General features: G+C 40.2%; 1 protein-coding gene across 4 annotated transcripts in view; it reads left to right on the top strand.

The window, feature by feature from the left end:
• CRADD (CASP2 and RIPK1 domain containing adaptor with death domain) overlaps positions 1 to 23684 on the top strand; it is a 310952-nt gene that overhangs the window by 209765 nt on the left and 77503 nt on the right. The window contains exon 3 of one of the 4 annotated variants that reach the window (XM_003405261.4): positions 4004 to 22634. The exons of 2 other annotated variants lie outside the window; for them this stretch is intronic. In XM_003405261.4, the coding sequence (XP_003405309.2) occupies positions 4004 to 4305 (302 nt within the window). In that variant the 3' untranslated portion in view covers positions 4306 to 22634. Of the gene's footprint in view, positions 1 to 4003; positions 22635 to 23684 lie in introns of those variants that run through there. One more of the 4 variants, XM_064283731.1, reaches the window with a different exon arrangement.

The following is a 23684-nucleotide window of genomic DNA, read 5'->3' as shown; positions in this document are numbered from 1 at the left end:
TTCTATGTGTATAATTCAGTGACATTGATTACCTGCCTCATGTTGTCCAAGCATTCTCACCTTCCTTCCCTGAGGTGTTCCTTCCTCCTCCATTAACATAAATTCACTACCCCCTAAGGTTCCTGTGTAATCTTTTGAGTTGCTGTTGTCACTTTGATTCCAAAAAGATAGTTCTTAAAACAGCATAATACTCAAGGCAGACATTTTTTACTAGTTAAGGTAAAGTATTGTTTGGTTTTAAGAAGGCTTCAGAGATATTTTTGGTTTAAGATTTAGAGATTATCTCAGGGCAATAGTTTTGGGGGTTCATCCAGCCTCCATGACTCCAGAAAGCCTGGAATCCCTGAGAATTTGAAATTCTCTTCTATATTTTCCTCCTTTTGATCAAGATTCTTCTATAGAATCTTTGATCAAACAATGGGGCTTTTTTAAAAGATAGATTGAAAAGGCAAGAAAAGAAGTTGAAAACAAAAACATGATGTAAGGGTAATAAATGAATAAGAACATGGGGGGGAAATTAAAAAGAAAACAACAGGAAGACATGACTGAAAATCAAAGGAATGGCATGGGGTAAAGCACAGGAGGTAGTCACAGGAAAGGGGTTATAGCAATAAGAGAAAATGATAGCCATGGAGGTTAGGCAAAGCCATCCAACATTTCGAAAGGAAAATAATTCAAAGATAGAGGATAGGGAGATTCTTCTGAAAGTAAAGAAGAACAGAATCTTTGGTTAGAAGATCATGCCACGGGCCTGGAATAGCAGATTTAAAATGACAAAGATACACCTGGTCTAAAACTTCAGTAGTTCAGACCCCAGACAGAAAAAGCAAATTTCACTTATGGGGAATGATCAAGTTGGTGTCAGAATTCTCTACAGGAACTTTTCCTATCATAACATACAAGCAAAGTCTACAGACTTGTAAGGGGAATAAAGTTATCGAGATAATGTAAGCGTTACATTATAATTTGAAATTATAATATTAAAATAATATAGATATAAGATTATTATTGTTATACTGTTATTACTTAACATAAAAGTAATAAGCAAACAGTCTTGACCAAAAAGAACTCAGGGAATGTAACAATCATCAACATTTCTTAAAAAAAAAAAAAAAAAACCCATGATGTAATTGACCCAAATGACTCAAATCAAAATAACTAACTTAGAAAAGCCTCAGTTATAAAACAACAACAACAGCAAAAACACTGGTGAGCATTTAAACCATTTTTTTTTTTTTAGTATAGTTTTAAGACTAAACAACTGGGGGATTATGGTTACAGAGGAGAACATAAATATTATGTACCCTGAAAAAATAAAAATGATATAAATAACAAAAATCAGGAAATATGAGAGAAGAGAGAAGAAATGTAGTGTTAATTATAGAACATGAATATGAAAACATACAGTTAACCTCCCAAGTTTTCATAATCTTTTTTTCTTAGTGTTAAAAATTTTTCTTAAGTATTTAACTGTAGAAAGTCATTTAGTCACACTTCTGCTTCTTTTTCTTATGTTAAATTCAAGAAAAAGTAAATTTAGTTGCTCTTGTTAGAAAAAATTTATATAGTCCTTTATATCTATCCATTCTTCGAGCTGTATATGTGCATAAAGAGATGTCCACCCATGTAAATACAAGGGTGGAATATTGGATAGCTTGTTGTCTTTGTACTTTTCTGTGTTGCTTGAATTTTTTTTTTTTTTTAATGAGCCCATATTTCTATAAAGGCCATAAAGTCATTACTATTAATATAAATGGGAGCCTTGGTAGCACAGTGTTTAAGAGGTCAGCTGCTAACCAAAAGGTCGGCAGTTTGAATCCACCAGCCGCTCCTTGGAAACCCTATGGGGCAGCCATGAAGTTATTACTATAAATATAAAATCTTGCTCAGTAGTGTCATCATTATTCTAATTGCTTCTTAGTCATTTTAAAAATATTGCAGTTTTGACGAACACAAGAACCAATCCTTAACAATATTTTTGCACCTCAGGCCAAAGGTATTGGCAAGTGCCTGGAGACCAAAGGCACATGCTATGGAGAACATCTGCCATTTTAATAGGATGCCTTTTGGATTCTTAGTGAATTCAAAAATCAAAACAGTGGGCTGAATGGAGTGTGTGTGAAGTGGGATTGACCTGAATCTCTGTGAGGCCAGTGGGCAGGAAATGTCCACTGTGCAATTGTAGCAGTGTCTCAACCAGGAGTTCGAAAACCTCACTTCTAGTCCTCATCTAAGCAATAACTAGCACCATAAGTTTGGATGCTCACTTAAAATAGAGTCCCTGTGAAACTGCACTGGCTGCTGTGAGCTCCTGTCACTTCCTTGAATGTGCCATGTTCCCCTGCCTCTGGGCCTTTGCACATGCAGTTCCCTCTGCACCGAACATGCTTTCCCTTTCCACCCCTTCACCCTGCTCCTTCAGGTCTCAGCTTTAACTTCCCTTCCTCTGGAAGGCCTTCTCTGAACCAGCCTAGGTTAGGTCCCCCTTCTCTATAACCATTGGCCCTTCTCATAGCATCTTTCTAATCACTTATCAGACCCCCTCAGTGGATTGGCCTCAGGGAGACTGGACAGGAAGTGAAGGGTCACGTTCTCATTGCATCTCTGCAGCCCTTCGTGGCAACTGCTCCTGTGGCCTCTGTTGCTAGCAGCGACCTCCTCTGCCCTTTCTTCTGGCTTTCTCATAGCCTGTACAGTTTTTTGTTTTTTTTTTTTTTTTCTTTCTTTCTCAGCAGGTCTTTTGGCTCCTGGTTCTGTTAAAAAGGAGCCCTCTGTGGCACCGGGCTAACCAAAAGGTCGGTGGCTGGAATCCACCAGCCGCTCCTTGGAATCCCCATGGGCAGCTCTACTCTGTCCTAGACGGTTTCTATGAGTCGGAATCGACTCAACGGCAACGGGTTTGGGTTTTTTTACTGTTAAAAAACTGCAAGTGTTTCAAGTTTAAGTACATCAGGAGAGAAGAGCTGTTCAATTTAGCCTGTTACCCCCCACCACTGGCCACACCTGTGAGGAGTATTCACTGCTTTGGAACCAAACCCCACCCCTGGGCCCACAGGCCCGTGTCAGAGTGAACTGGGGACTGCAGGCATTAGGTTTCCGAGAAGAACTCCTCACTTGGCCTTTGGTAAAATATATTGAGGAAAAAAAGCACGTTACTTGTATACCAGTGTTTATTGCGGCATTATTCACAGTAGCCAAGCCATGGAAGCTACTTAAGTGCCCATCCACAGAGGAATGGATAAACAAAATGTGATCTATACATAAAATGGAGTATTATTTAGCCATAAAGAAAAGTGAAGTCCTGATACATGCTACAACATGGATGAGCCTTAAAGCATTTTGCTGAGTGAAGTAAGCCAGGCACAAAAGGACAAATATCGTATGATCCCACTTACATAAAATATCTAGAATAGACAAATGAGTAAATACAAACATTTATTAATGGTTACCAGGGGCCGGAAGAAGGGAAAATGAGTAGTTATTGCCGGAGGGTTACTGAGTTTCTGTTTGGGGTGATGGAAAACATTTGGAAATGGATAGCATAGCGGTGATGGTTGCACAAGACAAATGTAATTAATGTTGCCAAATTACACACCTAAAAATGGTTAAAATAGCAAATGTTTTGTTACATACATATTTTACCACTATAAAATTTTTAAAAAGCATGTCGCAAAGCAGTATATGCAATGTGATCTTAAATGTGTGTATATGTAAAATACATATGTAAAAGACTGTAAGGAAATAGATCAAAATATTGTCAGTGGGCTTCTCTAGTGAAATTTCCAGTTATTTTTATTGCTTTCACAATTTCTGTAGTAAATGTTTTTGTAGATGCTTCAATGTCACCTATTTATGACATTCCACTGAGCAGACCCCAAGAAGACTAGGAAAAGTTGGCCCAGCCATTTAGAAATGTTGTCATGTTCTTCCCACATTTCTTGTTTCCACGCACATTCAATGTGTTTGCTGATTCTTCCCACCATCATGTCTTTTTCCTCCCCAGATGACGGGATGCCTGGGATCCCTCCGCACATCCTCAACAGCTCCCCATCGGACCGGCAGATTAACCAGCTGGCCCAGAAGCTGGGCCCCGAATGGGAGCCCGTGGTGCTGTCCCTGGGACTGTCCCAGACAGATATCTACCGCTGTAAGGCCAACCACCCCCACAATGTGCATTCACAGATCGTGGAGGCCTTTGTCCGCTGGAGGCAGCGCTATGGGAAGGAGGCCACTTTCCGGAGCTTGCAACAAGGCCTTCAGGCCGTAGAGGGGGACCCCTCATTGCTGCAGCACATGTTGGAATGACGGCGACTCCATCAACCCACTGGGGAGGGTGTCCCTACATCACATGTGCAGAATCCTGACTTTCACCTGGGGCAGGTTTTTCTTTTTTCTTTTTCAATGGTCTTAAGGTACAGGGGGACAACAGAGTTTCCCCCTGATGTGACTAGAAAGGCCAGATTAATCAGTAGATCTCCCACAATGGCTCCACGATTCATTGTTTTTAATTGCTAGAAGCTTGTTTGTTGGAATCGTGCAGTTTTTAATTGTGTGGTTGCCTTTTAATAGACTAATAAATCATAGTGGCTTTAAAAAAATTACCAAATTACATGCAGGTATCCTATATAAAAATGCCCACTTTTATGTTGCCTGGGAACTGAACTGTGGACTTTGCAATTAATGATGAATGTCATAATAAAAAGTGAATTACTGTATATAATGTGCCCCTTTCATGAAAATGTATTATTCCCCCCCCCCCCATCCTTATATTGCAAAGATTAAGGGTGTAAAATTACAGTCATCATTTCTTTGGAACAGAATAGATAGTAAAATTGTTACCATACTTTCTCTATGCAAGATAAATAGCTCAGGCAGGGTGGCTGTATTAAATTTAAGACACTAAAGCTCCCTGCAAAGACCAGTTCATGTACCAGCATGCATACCTGAGCCCTTCATCTCTAAAAGATTGCTTAATAAAATCCTGTGCTGTTTATTTAAAGGATTTATTTGAGGGACAAAAGGGTTGTTGTCTTTCAGTTGGAGCCATCATGAGTGAAGTGTTGTGCTCCTAAGGAGCATGACTTCTTCTTCTGGCCTTTCATTAATCACAGCACATCACCATGTTTGTAAGTTCTCAAGGCTTTTTATATTCATGATCTCATTTGGACCTCACAATAATCCTATGAGGTAGGTGGACAAGAGTGGTTAGGCTTGGTCTATAGAGAGATTAAGCTATTTGTTCAGGGTGAAGGAGCTAGAATCTGCATCTTTAGAGTGCTGATTCTGCGTGCCCTTTCCAGTTGCTCCTTGCTGCCACTCCTCTCTCTGACATGCTCATCGAAGAAGCTGCTCACTCCCCATTAGCTGCATTGCCTTGGACAAGTTACTTAACCTCTGTTTCCTCATTTCTAGAATAGGGAAATGCTTGTACTCATCTTTAGATTTTTTGTGATGATTAAAAGGATAATGTCTGCCAAGGGCTTATCTAGAAATTGACCCATAGACAGCTCTCAGGAAATGGTAGCTGGAAATGTAGCTGAACATGGAGTTCATAGACAAAGCTGAGTGGTGGCAGAAGCTGAGGGCATTGTAGGAGGGACTGCTTTTGCCATATTTCTTGCTAGATTTTCGAATGTGGTTGTGATGTAATTTTATTAACTCTGTAATGGATCCAGTCAATGGAGGAACAGGTGAACATTCCCAATCTGAGGTGTGCGCTTTTTAATAATTGGGGAAACAATTTCCTAATTCTAACCTAATTTGGAATTTTTCAAAAGGGGAAAAATTAAACTTTTCACCTGTCTCCATTCCAACAAGTATACAAAATGGTAGAATTGAGCATGAAGTGGTTTTTCAAAAAGATAACAGTGGTGTATTGATAGCGTCCTTTCAGATGTCCAGTAACCATATTCCCTTTATCAAAAAACATGAGTTCTTCCACTATTCATTTACTCATTCAGTTCAAAATGATAATCTAGTGGCCTTATCAGCTCTAATTTTCAAATTTGTAACCCAGCCTGTAGTTCATTATCATGTAAAATTCTCATACTTTTGGGCACATCACTGTGCCCAGTGACAGACTGTGCTTCTGTGGCATCATCAATAAACTGCTGATGCCGTTTTGAACATCAGAATTGTTACATTGTTACTTTGCTATTCATCCCCTGGCTTTCCTAATAGAGAGTTGCTTTGGCTTTTGTTCTCACCACTCAGAGTCACATCTACGGATGAGAGGTTATAGCTGGGCCTGGCTACGTCTGACTAGATTGCATTTGAGAAGTAGGTTCTGATGATTAACTAGGCCATCTTGCCATCGTTTGGAAGGAATATGTCATGCACAGACACTTCTGTGCTCTGTATGCAGTAAGACACAATTAGTGAGGAACGAGCCTGTGAGGGGCCGTACAGACAGGGCCAAGGAGACCATTAGGGAGCTCTCGACTTGTTGCCCTTAATGAGCAGGGTGTCTCCACCACCAAGTGGCAGCAGCAACAGCTTGGGGCCTGCTCATGCTTTTGCAGAAGGCTTGCAGAGTAGAAGAACTGAGCATAGCAAGTCACTGCCTCGTTTTTACCTCTGGCTGTGAAGAGCAATGCTCCATGGTGTCTGCCCACCTCCCGAGAGAATCAGGCAGGTGATGTGCCTGCAGGGTCTCCATATGTTTTTGTACCAGAGACAATTCAACAATTCCAAAATTCTGAATGAGTGCAATGAGGTCGCAGGACATTGGCAGGCATTGGCAAAAAGAAGATTTCAAAAGTTTGTTCCACTTTGGAGTTGAGGTGTGTGTATGCATTCATGAGATTACGCCACCTATCTTTTTCTAAAATATGTTTATTAAATTTTCTCAGTGCACGTGTATGTTTATTATCACAGCTTGAGACAATACTAACGAGCAAGAAGAAGAAAATAATAATTACCCCTACTTCCATCTTCCAAAGATAACCACTCTTACACCCTAGTTTTGATATATAACTTCCAGTTAGTTTCCTGTGCCTATTCCTATTCTTTTTTACGACAAAATGGGATTATATTTTACATGCTGTTCTGCAACTGGCTTCTTGTATTTAACATATTACCATATTTCCATGTCATTCAAGAGCCTTTATACTCATGATTTTCACTGTCCATTGTGTTTGGAGCATACTTTCAAGTCCTATGATTTTTGGCAGCATGTGAGAAGAAAGTGAAAGACACTTAAGGGTGGGTGGCGCAGAGTTAAGCACTGGACTACTAACTGAAAGGTTGCAGTTCAAAGCACCCAGAAGCACTTCTGAAGTAAGCCCTGGCAATCTGCTTCTGAAAGATTGCAGCCTTGAAAACCCTATGGAGCAGTACTACTCTGCCCACATGGGGTCACCATGAATCAGAATCGACTCAGATGCAACTAACAACAGCAGCAAGCTACTAAATACAACAATGTCCCTCACTATCAAAGCATCCACCATTATGCCACTTTTTGCTCGATTCCCCTTAGAACCATGTCTTTCTTTACATAGAGCTGTTTACCAACTGTTGTTGTTAGGTGCTGTCGAGTCGGCTCTGACTCATAGCGACCCTATGCACAACAGAACGAAACACTGCCCGATCCTGCGCCACCCTTACAATCGTCGTCATGCTTGAGCCCATTGTTGCAGCCACTGTGTCAATCCACCTCGTTGAGGATCTTCCTCTTTTCTGCTGATGCTGTACTTTGCTAAGCGCGATGTCCTTCTCCAGGGACTGATCCCTCCTGACAACATGTCCAAAGTATGTAAGATGCAGTCTCGTGACCCTTGCTTCTAAGGAGCATTCTGGTTGCATTTCTTCCAAGACAGATTTATTCGTTCTTCTGGCAGTCCATGGTATATTCAATATTCTTTGCCAGCACCACAATTCAAAGGCATCAGTTCTTCTTCGGTCTTCCTTATTCATTGTCCAGCTTTCACATGCATATGATACGATTGAAAATACCATGGCTTGGGTCAGGCGCACCTTAGTCTCCAAGGTGACGTCTTCGCTCTTCATCACTTTAAAGAGGTCCTTTGCAGCAGATTTACCCAATGCAGTGCGTCTTTTAGTTTCTTGACTGCTGCTTCCATGGCTGTTGATCATGGATCCAAGTAAAATGAAATCCTTGACAATTTCAGTCCTTTCTCTCTTTATCATGATGTTGCTCATTGGTCCAGTTGTGAGGATTTTTGTTTTCTTTATGTTGAGGTGCAATCCATACTGAAGGCTGTGGTCTTTGATCTTCATTAGGAGGTGCTTCAAGCCCTCTTCACTTTCAGCAAGGAAAGTTGTGTCATCTGCATAACACAGGTTGTTAATGAGTCTTCCTCCAATCCTGATGCCCCATTCTTCTTCATATAGTCCAGCTTCTCAGATTATTTGATCCTCATACAGATTGAATAGGTATGGTGAGAAAATACAACCCTGGTGCACACCTTTCCTGACTTTAAACCAATCAGTATCCCCATGTTCTGTCCCAACAACTACCTCTTGATCTATGTACAGGTTCCTCATGAACACAATTAAGTGTTCTGGAATTCCCATTCTTCAACGTTATCCATAATTTGTTATGATCCACACAGTTGAATGCCTTTGCATAGTCAATAAAACACAGGTAAACATCCTTCTGATATTCTCTGCTTTCAGCCAGGATCCATCTGACATCAGCAATGATATCCCTGGTTCCATGTCCTCTTCTGAAACCAGCCTGAATTTCTGGCAGTTCCCTGTCGATATACTGCTGATCTTCAGCAAAATTTTCCTTGTGTGTGATATTAATGATATTGTTCTATAATTTCCACATAAGGTTCGATCACCTGTCTTGGGAATAGGCATAAATATGGATCTCTTCCAGTCAGTTGGCCAGGAAGCTGTCTTCCATATTTTTTGGCATAGACGAGTGAGCACCTCCAGCGCTGAATCTGTTTGTTGAAACATCTCAATTGATATTTCATCAATTCCTGGAACCTTGTTTTTCGCCAATGCCTTCAGAGCAGCTTGGACTTCTTCCTCCAGTACTATCGGTCCCTGATCATGTGCTACCTCTTGAAATGGTTGAAAGTCTACTAATTCTTTTTGGTATAATGACTCTGTGTATTCCTTCCATCTTCTTTTGATGCTTCCTGCATCATTTAATATTTTCCCCATGGAATCCTTCACTATTGCAACTCGAGGCTTGAATTTTTTCTTCAGTTCTTTCAGCTTGAGAAACACCGAGCACGTTCTACCTTTTGGTTTTCCATTTCCAGCTCTTTGCAGATGTCATTATAATACTTTACTTTGTCTTCTTGAGCCACCCTTTGAAATCTTCTATTCAGTTCTTTTACTTCATCAGTTCTTCCTTTTGCTTTAGCAGCTCAACGTTCGAGAGCAAGTTTCAGAGTCTCTTCTGACATCCATCTTGGTCTTTTCTTTCTTTCCTGTCTTTTCAGTGACCTCTTGCTTTCTTCATGTATGATGTCCTTGATGTCATTCCACAACTCGTCTGGTCTTCGGTCACCAGTGTTCAATGCATCAAATCTATTCTTCATCTCTAAATATTTCAAAATCTGTGCTGAAGTACAACACTGTCAGTGATAGGATAGTATCCATATGCCTACAAGGAAGACCACTTAATACTACTATTATTCAAATATACGCACCGACCACTAGGGCCAAAGATGAAGAAATAGAAGATTTTTATCAGCTACTGCAGTCTGAAATTGATCGAACATGCAATCAAGATGCATTGATAATTACTGGTAATTGGAATGCGAAAGTTGGAAACGAAGAAGGATCAGTATTTGGAAAATATGGCCTTGGTGATAGAAACTATGATGGAGATCGAATGATAGAATTTTGCAAGACCAACGACTTCTTCATTGCAAATACCTTCTTTCACCAACATAAACGACGACTATACACATGGATCTCGCCAGATGGAGCACACAGAAATCAAATTGACTACATCTATGGAAAGAGACGATAGAAAAGCTCATTATCATCAGTCAGAACAAGGCCAGTGGCCGACTGGGGAACAGACCATCAATTGCTCATATGTAAGTTCAAGTTGAAACTGAAGAAAATTAGAACAAGTCCACTAATGACCGAAGACCAGACGAGTTGTAGAATGACATCAAGGACATCATACAAGAAGAAAGCAAGAGGCTGTTAAAGAGACAAGAGAGAAAGACAATACCAAAATGGATGCCAGAAGAGACTCTGAAACTTGCTCTTGAACATCGAGTAGCTAAAGCAAAAGGAAAAAATGATGAATTAAAAGAGCTCAACAGAAGATTTCGAAGGGTGGCTTGAGAAGACAGTGAAGCATTATGATGACATGTGCAAAGACCTGGAGATAGAAAACCAAAAGTGGAGAACACGCTCAGCATTTCTCAAGCTAAAAGAACTGAAGAAAAAATTCAAGCCTGGAGTTGCAACACCGAAGGACTCTATGGAGAAAAATATTAAACAACACCAGAAACATCAAAAGAAGATGAAGGAATACACAGAGTCACTGTACCAAAAAGAATTGGTCGATGTTCAACCATTTCAAGAGGTAATGTGTCATCAGGAACCGATGGTACTGAAGGAAGAATTCCAAGCTGCACTGACGGCATTGGCTTAAAACAAGACTCCAGGAATTGACGGAATACCAATTGAGGTGTTTCAGCAAATGGACACAACGCTGGAAGTGCTCACTTGTCTAACTGACTGGAAGAGATCCATATTTATACCTATTCCCAAGAAAGATCATCCAACCAATTTCAGAAATTATCAAACAATATCATTAATATCACATGCAAGCAAAATTTTGCTAAAGATTGTTCACAAGTGGCTACAGCAGTATATTGACAGGGAACTGCCAGAAATTCAAGCCAGATTTAGAAGAGGACGTGGAACTAGGGTTATCATTGCTGATGTCAGATAGATCGTGGCTGAAAGCAGAGAATACCAGAAAGATGTTTACCTCTGTTTTATTGACTATGCAAAGGCATTTGACTGTGTGGATCATAACACATTATGGATAATGTTGTGGAGAATGGGAATTCCAGAACACTTAATTACGCTCATGAAGATTCTGTGCATGGATTAAGAGGCAATTGTTTGAACAGAACAAGGGGATACTTCATAGTTTAAAGTCAGGAGAGGTGTACATCAGGATTGTATCCTTTCACCACACCTATTCAGTCTGTATGCTGACCAAATAATCTGAGAAGCTAGACTATATGAGGAAGAACGGGGCATCAGAATTAGAGGAAGATGCATTAACAACCTGTGTTATGCAGATGACACAACCTTGCTTTCTGGAAGTGAAGAGGACTTGAAGCATTTATTGGTGAAGATGAAAGACCAGTGTGGATTACACCTCAACATAAAGAAAACAAAAATCCTCACAACTGGACCAATAAGCAACATCATTATAAACAGAAAGATTGAGGTTGTCATGGATTTCCTTTTACCTGGATCCACAATCAATGCCTATGGAAGTAGTACTCAAGAAATCAAAAAAACACATTGCATTGGGCAAATCAGCTGCAAGAGATCTCTTTAAAGTGTTAAAAAACAAAGATGTCACTCTGAGGACTAAGGAGCGCCTGACCCAAGCCATGATGTTTTCAGTTACCTCATATGCATGTGAAAGCTGGACAGTGAATAAGGAAGACCAAAAAAGAAGAATTGACACCTTTGAATTGTGGTGTTGGCGAAGAATATTGAATATACCGTGGACTATGGAAACCCTGGTGGCGTAGTGGTTAAGTGCTACGGCTGCTAACCAAAGGGTCGGCAGGAGCTCCTTGGAAACTCTGTGGGGCAGTTCTACTCTGTCCTATAGGGTTGCTATGAGTTGGAATCGACTTGACGGCACTGGGTTTGGTTTTTGGTTTTTTGCCCAAAGAACAAACAAGCCTGTCTTGGAAGAAGTATAGCCAGAATGCTCCTTGGAAGCAAGGATGGCAAGACTGCATCTCACATACTTTGGGTGTGTTGCCAGGAGGGATCAGTCCCTGGAGAAGGACATCATACTTGGTAAAGCAAAGGATCAGGGAAAAAGAGGAAGACCCTCAATTAGATGGATTGACAAATTGGCTGCAGCAATGTGCTCAAGCAGAGCAACAATTGTGAGGATGGCACAGGACCAGGCAGTGTTTTTTCCTGTTGTGCGTGCAGTCCCTATGAGTCAGAATCAACTCGATGGCACCTAACAACAATAAGCAGCTCTAGGTGCTTCCTGCCTCCACTCTATCTCTTTAGAACCAGGGATCCTAGAAAGGGAAGGACTGTCTTTTGTTCCTAGCCCATTGGGGATAGTTGATTTCAGGGGTAATTATATAGAGCCTCTTTGACTTTATATACTGGGAAATTATCTCCAACAAAATCTTTTCATCTAGCCATCTGCTTGAATCATGTTTCTGTCAGCCTCTGGAAGTAGTAATTACTATATTCCCCACTCAAAAGCTGTGCTAGCTTCCTGCTGAGGGAGTGGACCCTTTGGTTGTCTGATGTCTATTGTCAGAAGTTCTTTTGTCACTCACTATTGTCAGCTGATTTTCCAGTGGACACTTTATCTTTGAAGCTATAAATAAACCCTCCCAACATGACTCCCCTCTTTATGAAAGTGTGAAAGACAAAATGCACCAGTCATTTTGTCTTTCATTTATTCAGGCTGTTGCAATAGGAGGCACATTTCATCAATGAGGAATGTCTCAAAGAAAAGGAAGGAATCCTGGGTTTTATTGTTGTTGTTGGTTGCCGTCGAGTCAGCTCTGACTCACAGTGACCTTATGTTTAACAGAATACAACATTGCTTTGTTCTGTGCCATTCTTATGATCATTGGTGTATTTGAGTCCATTGTTGCAACTATTTTGTTAATCCATCTCATTGACAATTCCTCCTGTTTTAGCTGACCCTCTACTTTACCAAACATGATGTCATTTTCTAGCAATTGGTCCTTCTTGCTGACATGTAAATAAGTTGAAGTCTCGTCATCCTTGCTTCTAAGGAACATTTTGGTTGTATTTCTTCTAAGACTGACTGGTTCGTTCTTTTGGAAGTCCACAGTGTATGCAATATTCTTTGCCAGCACCATGGTTCGAATGCATCAGTTTTTCTTCTGTCTTCCTTTTTCATTTTATAAGTTTCACGTGCATATGTGGTTTTATAGAGGCAAGTAAGAAAGGGAGTCATCATGAGTTTATGGGAATCATGAAGAAAAAATCTTAACTCATGAGGTAGGTCTTAGAATAGGCAAGGGCTGGATGGTCTTTTGCTGTTGGTGGGTTCCTGGAAACCAAACAGGTGGGGGATTTCTTAACCATCACTGCTTTCCAAGTGTACAGAGCTCAGATAAAGTTCAACGTTACCAATATTCTCTTGTGTTCAAGAGCAATGTCATTTGTCACTGAACAACTCATAGGTGATCATAATCTTCTTGTGGCCTTGTTACCCAGATGGAGTACCAAACCCAAACCAAACTCACTGCCCTCGAATCAATGCCAACTCGTAGAGACCCCACAGGGTTTCCAAGGCTGTAAACCTTTACAGAAGCAGACTGCCACATCTGTCTCTTGTGGAGTGGCTGGTGGATTTGAACCCAAACTTTTGGTTAGCAGCCTAGCGATTTAATCACTGTGCCACCAGGGCTACTGGGTGGAGTACACAGGGATACAAAGGTGAGGTCCAATCCTTTCTGAGTCTTTGCACCAATCTAAGTAAGACAAAATGCGCTGGACAGTTAGGGATATGATTTTACTCAGGCTGTTGTAATAGGGAGAACATTTATCAATGAGGACTATCTCAAAGAAAAGCAGGGGGTCCTGGGTTTTTATTGTTTTGTTAATTGTCCTCGAGTCTCTTATAACTCATGGTAAGCTCATGCATTCAGAGTAGGACTGTGCTCCATAGAGTTTTCAAAGCTGTGATGTTTCAGAAGCAGATCGCCAGGCCTTTCTTTTCAGGTGCCTCTGGGTGGGTTCAAACCACCAAGCTTTCAGTTAGTAGTCAAGCATTTAACCATTTGTGCCACCCAGGACTCCAGGGATTTTTTGTTGTTATGTGCTGTCAAGTCGATTGCAACTCATAGTGACCCTATTTGACAGAGTAGAACTTCCCCATAGGGTTTTCTCAGCTGTAATTTTTATGGGAGCAGATTGCCAGGTCTTTTCTCCCATGGAACAGCTGAGGTGTTCGAACCACCAACCTTTTGGTTAGCAGCCCAGTGCTTAACGGTTGAACCACAGCTCCTGGGGAGGGGTTGGGGAAGGTTAGAGGTATGTAAATAAGGAACTTATCAGGAAATCTTACGGGAATCATGAGGAAGGATGGATATGATATTAGAAAGAGAAAATTCAATAATGAAACAACTGTTTTTTTTTTTTTTTTGGAAGACAGCTACTTGGCCAATTGACTAGAAGAGATCATATTTGTAACCATTCCAAAGAAAGGTGATCCAATAGAATGTAGAAGTTATCAAACAGTTTCATTAATATCACATACAAGTAAAATTTTGCTGAAGATAATTCAAATACAGTTGCAGCAATACATGGACAGGGAACTGCCAGAAACTCAAGCAGATTAAGAAGAGGATGTGAAACCAGGGATATCATTGCTGATATCAGATGGATCCTGGCTAAAAGTGGAAAATACCAGAAATATGTTTGCCTGTGTTTTATTGGCTGTGCAAATGCATTTAACTGTATGGATCATAATAAATTATGGATAACATTGCGAAGAATGGGAATTCCAGAACGCTTACTTATGTTCGTGCAGAACCTGTACATAGACCAAGAAACAGTCATTTGAACAGAACAAGGGAATACTGAGTGGTTGAAAATCAGAAAAGATGTGCCTCTCACCATACTTATTTAGTCTGTATGTTGAGCAAATAATCCGAGAAGCCTAACTATATGAAGAAGAACTCAGCATCAGGATTGGAAGAAGACTCATTAACAACCTGAAATACACAGATGACACAACCTTCTAACAAGATGACACTTGGTAAAAGTGAAGAGGACTTGAAGCATTTACTCATGAAGATTAAAGACTACAGCCTTCAGTGTGGATTACATGTCAACATAAAACAAAAATCCTCAAAACTGGACCACTAAGCAACATCATGATAAACACAGAAAAGATTGAAGTGGTCAAGGATTTCATTGTACTTGGATCCACAGTCAGCACTCATGGGAGCAGTAGTCAAGAAATCAAAGGAGGCACTGCCTTTGGCAAATCTGCTGCGAAAGGCCTTTTTAAAGTGTTAAAAAGCAAAGATGTCACCTTGAAGACTAAGGTGTGCCTGACCCAAGCCATGGTATTTTCAATTGCCTCATATGTATGTGAAAGCTGGACAATGAATAAAGAAGACTGAAGAAGAATTGATGTCTTTGAATTATGGTGTAGATGAAGAATATTTAATATACTTTGCACTGCCAAAAGAATGAACAAATCTGTCTTGAAAGTACAGCCAGAATCCTCCTTAGAAATGAGTGTGGTGAGGCTTCGTCCCACATACTTCGGACATGTCAGGAGGGATCAGTCCCTGGAGAAGGACATCGTGCTTGGTACAGTAGAGGGTCAGAGAAAAAGAGGAAGATCTTCAATGAGATGGATTAACACAGTAGCTGCAACCATGGGCTCAAACATGAGGATGGTGTAGGATCAGGCAGAGTCACTATCAGCTGGAACCGACTTGATGTCACCTAACAACAACAACAAGGCTTTTGTTCTAAACGAATGGAAGGATGGAGTCACTATTAAATGAAATGAGAAAGACCATGGGAATGATCAGGTTTTGGGGGGAGTAGAGATGGATGGGAATATATTATAAATAAAAATAAAATTTTAATATTCATTTAGGTAATAGGTCAAGTTCCATTTTCAGGAGCATGTTTTTAACTTTGATTTGAATATTCCCAACATTATACAGTTACAGGTAGAAATGGTTGTACTGGATATTTATTTAATTTGAGAAATGTCAAAGCAATTAAACATAGAAAATGTGAATACATGTATTTAACCATTATCCAATGCTTGTTAATTAATACACAGAAGAAGCCATAGATGTAGTTCAACCTATTAAAGCAAAAATTACATCAAACCAATAATAGAAATCGAATGAAGTTTATATATGATTTGCAAATTGGGGTAACATTTTAACTAGGGAGTCAAAAATATTCCAAGGATGAAACGAACTTCCCAAAATTCTCATACCCATCTTACTGACATTGCCATGGAAAAGGGTCAGAACAGTGTTTATATAATAACACTTTATCCTAAAACACAGCTTCCGGTTCCACCCCAGAGTTTCTGTTTCTGGGACCTGACCGCACATAGATAATTCTTCAAAAGAGCCTAGTGCCTAGAGCAATATAGCCTTCACTAAGCTTCTTATTAGGTTATTATGTAAGTTAAAAGTGACTTTTTTAAGAGAACAGCCTGCTCAAGGCTCAAGGTTTGAATGATCACCTTTAGGGCAGTGACCTGGGTGGGCCATCCCAATTCCATGGACCCCATGGCCTCACCCAACCACAAGGGCACCAGGGAGTATAATTCTCTTGTGAGCCTGAATGGAAGAAGGACTCATATATTTGACAAATAGCACTAATGGCTACCACAGCTGACTAAAGGGATGATGTGTTTGTTAGAAGGAGCACTGATAAAATGGATTCTAAGGGAAACTGTCCAAGGGAAGTAGCGTCCTGACCCATAAACTCAATCTGTCCTGTGGCAATATGTCTCCATTATACAGATTACAGTTACATAACCTGTTGCCATCAGCCATTTGACCATTCAGCTTACTCCCTATAATATGATTTTATACTCACCATGTAAACTTCTGATTATGATTTGACTTCCTTTGTGGATCTGCCTTTGGGAAAGTGAATACACTATCCAGACAAACATGAGCATTATAATTTATATCTTCATCACTGTGGCCTTGGTTCATGCAGATCTGCCCCTGAAGACCAGAGATCCATTCTTTTTTTTTTTTATACTTTAAGTGAAAGTGTACAAATCAAGTCAGTCTCTCATACAAAAAGTTACACACGTCTTACTATGTACTCCTAGCTGCTCTCCCCCTAATGAGACAGCACAATCATCTTCTCTACCCTGTACTTCCCGTGTCCATTCAACCAGCTCCCTCTTCCTTCTCATCTCGCCTCCAGAGGGGAGTTGCCCACTTAGTCTCATGTGTGTACTTGAGCCAAGAAGCTCACTCCTCACCAGTATCATTATCTGTCTTATAGTCCAGTCCAATCCCTGTCTGTAAAGTTGGCTTCAGGAATGGCTCCAATCTTGGGCTAACAGTGGGTCTGGGGACCATCACCTCCAGGGTCTCTCAAGTCTCAATCAGACCATTAAGCCTGGTCCTTTTACAAGAATTCAAGATCTGCATCCCAATGTTCTCCTGCTCCATCAGGGATTCTCTGTTTTCAGGGTAGTGATCAGTGGTAGCTGGGCACCATCTAGTTCTTTTAGTCTCACGCTGATGGAGTCTCTGGTTTATGTGGCCTTTTCTGTCTCTTGGGCTCATCTTACACTACTTCCCTTGGACAGTTTCCCTTAGAATCCATTTTATCATCAGTGTTCTTCATTCTCCTTTGCTCTAGGTGGGTTGAGGCCAACTTATGCATCTTAGATGGCCACTTGCTAGCATTTAAGACCCCAGACACCTCTCACCAAAGTGGGATGCAGAATGTTTTCTTAATACATTTTGTTATGCCAGTTGACCTAGATGTCCCCTGAAACCATGGTCCCCAAAGCCACATCCCTGCTACTCTGGCCTTCGAAGCATTGGGTTGTATTGAGGAAACTTCTTTGCTTTTGGTTTAGCCCAGGTGTGCTGATCTTTCCTGTATTGTGTCATCTTCTTCACCTAAAATAATTCTAGTCTACTGTCTAATTAGTGAATACCCCTTTCCCTCTGTCCCCACCCTCATAACCATCAAAGAATATTTTCTTCGGTGTTTAAACTTTTTCTAGAGTTCTTATAATAGTGGTCTCATACAATATTTGTCCTTTTGCAACTAATTTCACTCAGCATAATGCCTTCCAGAGTCCTCCATGTTATGAGATGTTTCAGGGATTCATCGTTCTTAATCATTGCATAGTATTTCATTATGTGAATATACTGTAATTTATCCATTCATCTGTTGATGGGCACCTTGGTTGTTTCAGTCTTTTTTCTGTTGTAAACAGTGCTGCAATGAACATGGGTGTGCATATATCCGTTCATGTGAAGGCTCTTATTTCTCTAGGGTATATTCCAAGGAGTGGAATTGCTGGATTGTATGGTAGTTCTATTTCTAGCTTTTTAAGGATGTGCCAAATCAATTTCCACCAGCAACACTGGTGGTTCCAGTCTCTCCACAACCTCTCCAACATTTATTATTTTGATTTTTTTTAATTAATACCAGCCTTGTTAGGGTGAAATAGTATCTCATTGTAGTTTTGATTTGCATTTCTTTAATGGCTAATGATCATGAGCATTTCCTCATGTATCTGTTAGCCTAAATGCCTTCTTTGGTGAAGTGCCTGTTCATATCCTTTGCCCATTTTTTAATTGGGTTATTTGTCTTTTTGTAGTTGAGTTTTTGCAGTATCATGTAGATTTTGGAGATCAGACACAGATTGGAAATGTCATAGCTAAAAGCTTTTTCCAAGTCTATGGGTAGTCTTTTTACACTTTTGGTGAAGTCTTTGGATGAGCATAGGTGTTTGATTTTTAGGAGCTTCCAGTTATCTAGTTGCTCTTCTGGTGTTTGTGCAGTTACTAATGTTTTGTGTACTGTTTATGCCATGTATCAGGGCTCCTAGCATTGTCCCTATTTTTTCTTCCATGATCTTTATCATTTTAGATTTTATATTTATTCTTTGATCCATTTTGAGTTAGTTTTTGTGCATAGTGTTGGGTATGGGTCTTGTTTAATTTTTTTTGCAGATGGGTATCCAGTTATGCTGGCACCATTTGTTAAAGAGACTGTCTTTTCCCCATTTAACTGACTTTGGGCCTTTGTCAAATATCAGCTGCTCATATGTGGTTGGATTTATGTCCGGATTCTCAATTCTTTTCCATTGGTCTGTGTATCTGTTGTACCAATACCAGGCTGTTTTGACTACTGTGACAGTATATGTCCTAAACTCAGGTAGTGCGAAGCTTCCCACTTTGTTCTTCTTTTTCAGTAATGCTTTCCTTATCCAGGACCTCTTTCCCTTCCATACAAAGTTGGTGACTTGCTTTTCCGTCTCATTAAAAAATGTTATCAGTATTTGGATTGTGATTGCATTGTATCTATAGATCGCTTTGGGTAGAATAGACATTTTTACAATGTTGAGTCTTCTTAAACATGAGCAAGGTATGTTTTTCCAGTTATGTGGGTTTCTTTTGGTTTCTTGCAGTAATGTCGTGTAGTTTTCTTTGTATAGGTCTTTTACGTCTCTGGCTAGATTTATTTCTAAGTATTTTATCTTCTTGGGGGCTATCGTAAATGGTATTGATTTGGTGATTTCCTCTTTGACATTCTCTTTGTTGGTGTAGAGGAATCCAACTGATTTTTTGTATGTTCATCTTGTATGCTGATACACTGCTAAACTCTTCTCTTAGTTTCAGTAGTTTTCTTGAGGATTTAGGTTTTTCTGTGTATAAAATCATGACCTCTGCAAGTAGAGATACTTTTACTTCTTTGCCAATTTGGATCAGAGATCCATTCTTGGTGCACTGATTGAATTGAATTTCTGTGCCGCAGACCCCAGGATTGGACCTTAAACCAAGGAACCTACCAAGATAATAATGCCATAAAGCTAGTGTCCCCTGATGATACTCAGCCTCAGAGGCCAGGTGCAAGAAAACCAAGCAGAAGGAATCAGTCTAATATGAGGAAGTAATGAGGGACTGGACTAAGGTTCTGGCCATGAAAATAGAGTGGATCAATTGAAGACATTTTGAAATAAAAATAAATGGCTGGAATTGACCCATTGCTGCAGGGAGAAGCAAAAGGAGGAATTGTCACTCAGCACGTTTTCATTCCGCAGTAAATGTCCACCAAGTGTTTGTCTAATGAATGGATAAACTTAGAGTCTTTGTGAGAAACATAGTGAAGACTCTCTTTAGCAGGCTACTGGGTTAGCTGATAAGGAGATTCACCGTTGACTTACTCTGTGTGAGTACTAAGCTGCCTTATTTCTAATTGTCCTCAGTGGCAAATGGCATTTTAGCAAATTCCAGTGTGTTTAAATGTGTTATATAGTTCCATTCCTTGAGTCATAAACCACATTCACATTTTTTCATATCGCTCTGTTACTGTAAATAAGATTGAGGAGCAATTTCCAAACTGTTGTTTTGCAGAAGACTATTCTTCTATATGTTAGTAAGGGCATTTAAAAGAGTGTGCTGTAATCAAAGATGTTTGGGGAGGGCAGCGTTTAAATTAAATGTCCCTTAATTTCAGATCTTCTCAAAACCTTTGAAGTACCAATGTGCATTGTGAACCTCCAAAGTGGGAATGTACTATTTTCCAAATTATTTGACCATGAAATATTTTAACACCTAATACAAACTATTCTTCATTGGTGATACATGTATAAAGTTTGGGAACACTGGGTGTTATGGGCTGAATGGCGTCCGCCAAAAAAGATACGTTGAAGTCCTAACCCCTGGTCTCTGTAAATGTGACTTTATTTAGAAATAAGGTCTTTGCAGATACGATCAAGCTAAATGAGGTGGTTTAAATATTTTTCCCTGACACCACCTATTAATATCTTCTGAGAGATTTGTTCTACAGACACATTGAGGTAGAGGACATATAATCTCGGAGAGTACTAGGAAAACTAGTGACTCAGAGGTACCAAAAATAACCAAGATTTTTAAAGGACATGATCAAAACCTTGGATGGTATGCAAACAACATTAATTTATTCTCATCCTTCCACAATTCATCCTTACTGTTAACGGCACATTAAGGGACACATAGAAAGAGAACCATAGTTTTCTGAAACTTTCTTTAATGATTGATAAATCTGTCACATTTTTCATCATAGGATTCTTGTGTCCTTCTGGCTTGCTGCCATACTGCACTGAGTTCAAGAAATAGGTTGTATTGCCTGTTCTTCAGCAGGCAGTGGACACTGTCTCTGGTCATTGTCAGATGCCAAGCGGCACCTGTAATACAAGCAGGAAGGAACTGGTAACAGCAGCCCCAAGCCAGGAAGGCTCTGTCTATAGCTCCAGGCCTTTCCTGTCTGTCCCCACTCTTGCCAGCACTTTCTGTTTTTGCTGTCTTCTCCTTTGAACTCCCATTTGCTTACTCTGGTGCATCTCTTACTAAGCCATTTGGTAATTGAACTTGACTTTTATCTTCCTTTCATTCTATTTCAAAAAGATACAAAAAATAGCCTGCTTGTTTTTCCTGTAAGGCCTCAGCAAGGCTTTAGCTTTTGTTCAGCAGTAGTTCCCAACCAGAGGTGGTACCACATACCCCCACCTGACTGCTACATGGTATTTGGAAATGTTTGGACGCATTTTTTGTAGGGGATTGTCACAATGCCTTGTGAGGGTCACTACTGTCGTGAGAGGGCAGGTGCAGAGATGATAGGCATCCTGTAATGTAGGGGATAGTCCTACACAGTGAAGAATTTCCTCACCCAGGATACTGGTAATGCCCACAGCGAGAAACACTTTGCTTCCCTAACTGCAGTCATTTGAGTATCACTTTGATGATGTTTTTCAGTATCTAATGTACCAATTATGTCATTATTAATTTAATATTTTTCTTTAACTCACTTTTTTAAAACTTCTTTTACTCTAAGCTTGAAAATATATATTAAATGTATTTATATATTTGCTTGAAATATTTATTTTCTAGTACACATAAAAACAAATACCTAATACAAGCTATTCTTCACTGTTAGGTGCTGTTGAGTCATTTTCAACTCATAGCGACCCCATGTAACAGAGTAGAACTGTTTTTTTTTTTTTTTAATCTTTATGGGAGCTGATTGTCAGGTCTTTCTCCTATGGAGCTGCTGGGTGAGTTCAAACGGCCAACCTTTCAGTTAGCAGCCGAGCACTTAACCGTTGTGCCAGCAGGGTTCCTTATTCTTCATTAGTGGTATACATATGAAGTTTGGGAACACTGGCTGTTATGGGCTGAGTGGTATCCCCTAAAAAGGTACATTGAAGTCCAATCCCTGGTCCCTGTGAATGTGACCTTATTTGGAAATAGGGTCTTTGAAGATATAATCAAACTGAAATGAGGTCATTAGGGTGTGACATAATTCAATATGACTGGTGTCCTTGTAAGAAGAGAAGAGACAGACACACGGGGGAATACCATGTGATGATGGAGACAGAGATTTGAATGATGCATCTACAAGCCATGAATTTCTGGCAACATCAGAAGCCAAGAGAAAGGCATTGTCATTGATTGAATTGTGTCCTCCCAAAAATAGGTGTTAACTTAGGCCATGGTTCCCAGTGTTGTGTGGTTGTCCTCTATTTTGTGACTGTAATTTTATGTTGAGAGGATTAGGGTGGAATTGTAACACCACCCTTTCTCAGGTCACCTCCCTGATCCAAGGGAAAGGGAGTTTCCCTGGGGTGTGGCCTGCACGACCTTTTATCTCTCAAGAGGTAAAAAGAAAGGGAAGCAAGCAGAGAGTTGGGGGCCTCATACCACCAGGAAAGCAGCACCAGGAGCACAGCGCATCCTTTGGACATGGGGTCCCTGTGGAGAAGCTCCTTGACCATAGCAAGGTTAAGGGCAAGGACTTTCCTCCAGAGCCAACAGAGAGAGAGAATTCCCTGGAGCCAACACCCTGAATTTGGACATGTAACCTACTAGACTGAGAGAAAATAAATTTCTCTTTGTTAAAGCCATCCACTTGTGGTATTTCTGTTATGGCAGCACTAGATGACTAAGACAGGCGTGGAACAGATTCTCACCTAGAACCTTCAGAAAGAGCATGGCCCTGCTGACATCTTAATTTTAGACTTCTAGCCTCTAATACTGTGTGAGAGAAATTTCTGTTATTTTAAGCCACTCAGTTTGTGGTACTTTGTTACAACAGCCCTTGTAAACTAATATACTGGGTCACATTAGTATAATTTATACCCTCCTTGTGGTCACTTACCCTGTTGGGTTTTTGATGGGAGCATTAGTCTTACATGCATTGGTTTTTTTTTTTTTTTTTTTTTTCCTGAACTATGTATTAAGCAATTGCACCTGATAGACTCATTGTTAAAAAGTTGTTAGGTGCTGTCAAATCAGTATCAACTCATAGCGACTCTATGTATAACAGAAAGAAACGTTGCTTGGTCTGGTGCCATTGTTGTTATCAATTGCCAATCTGACACAAAGGGTCCTTGTCTTTTCCTGAGTAAGAATACACGCGAAAGACAAACTATCTTCAGCAAGCTTTATTTTGCTTGAGTCAAGCAAAAGGAGTCAGTGGGGATCTAAGTCTCTCCAAAGGAGTGACTCGAAAAGGGAAGCAAGGCTAGGGCTTATATGGGTTCAGTGGAGATAACAGAGTAATGAATATTTAGTGGGCTTCTTTCAAGGGGCGGGTACTTCTCAGAATGGCAGTGTATGCTAATTAGGTTGTGCACACATCTGGAATCTAAGATGGAACCTGCTGATATTCAAGATGGAGTCTCTCGGCAGCCCTTGGCATCACTTATTATGGGATATAGCGCAAGTGCACTTGATCTTCGGCAT

The sequence above is a fragment of the Loxodonta africana genome, chromosome 4, assembly GCF_030014295.1.
Source record: "Loxodonta africana isolate mLoxAfr1 chromosome 4, mLoxAfr1.hap2, whole genome shotgun sequence".
Taxonomy (NCBI): domain Eukaryota; kingdom Metazoa; phylum Chordata; class Mammalia; order Proboscidea; family Elephantidae; genus Loxodonta; species Loxodonta africana.
The sequence above is the reverse complement of the archived record's forward strand: the minus strand, read 5'-3'. Positions and strand labels throughout refer to the sequence as shown.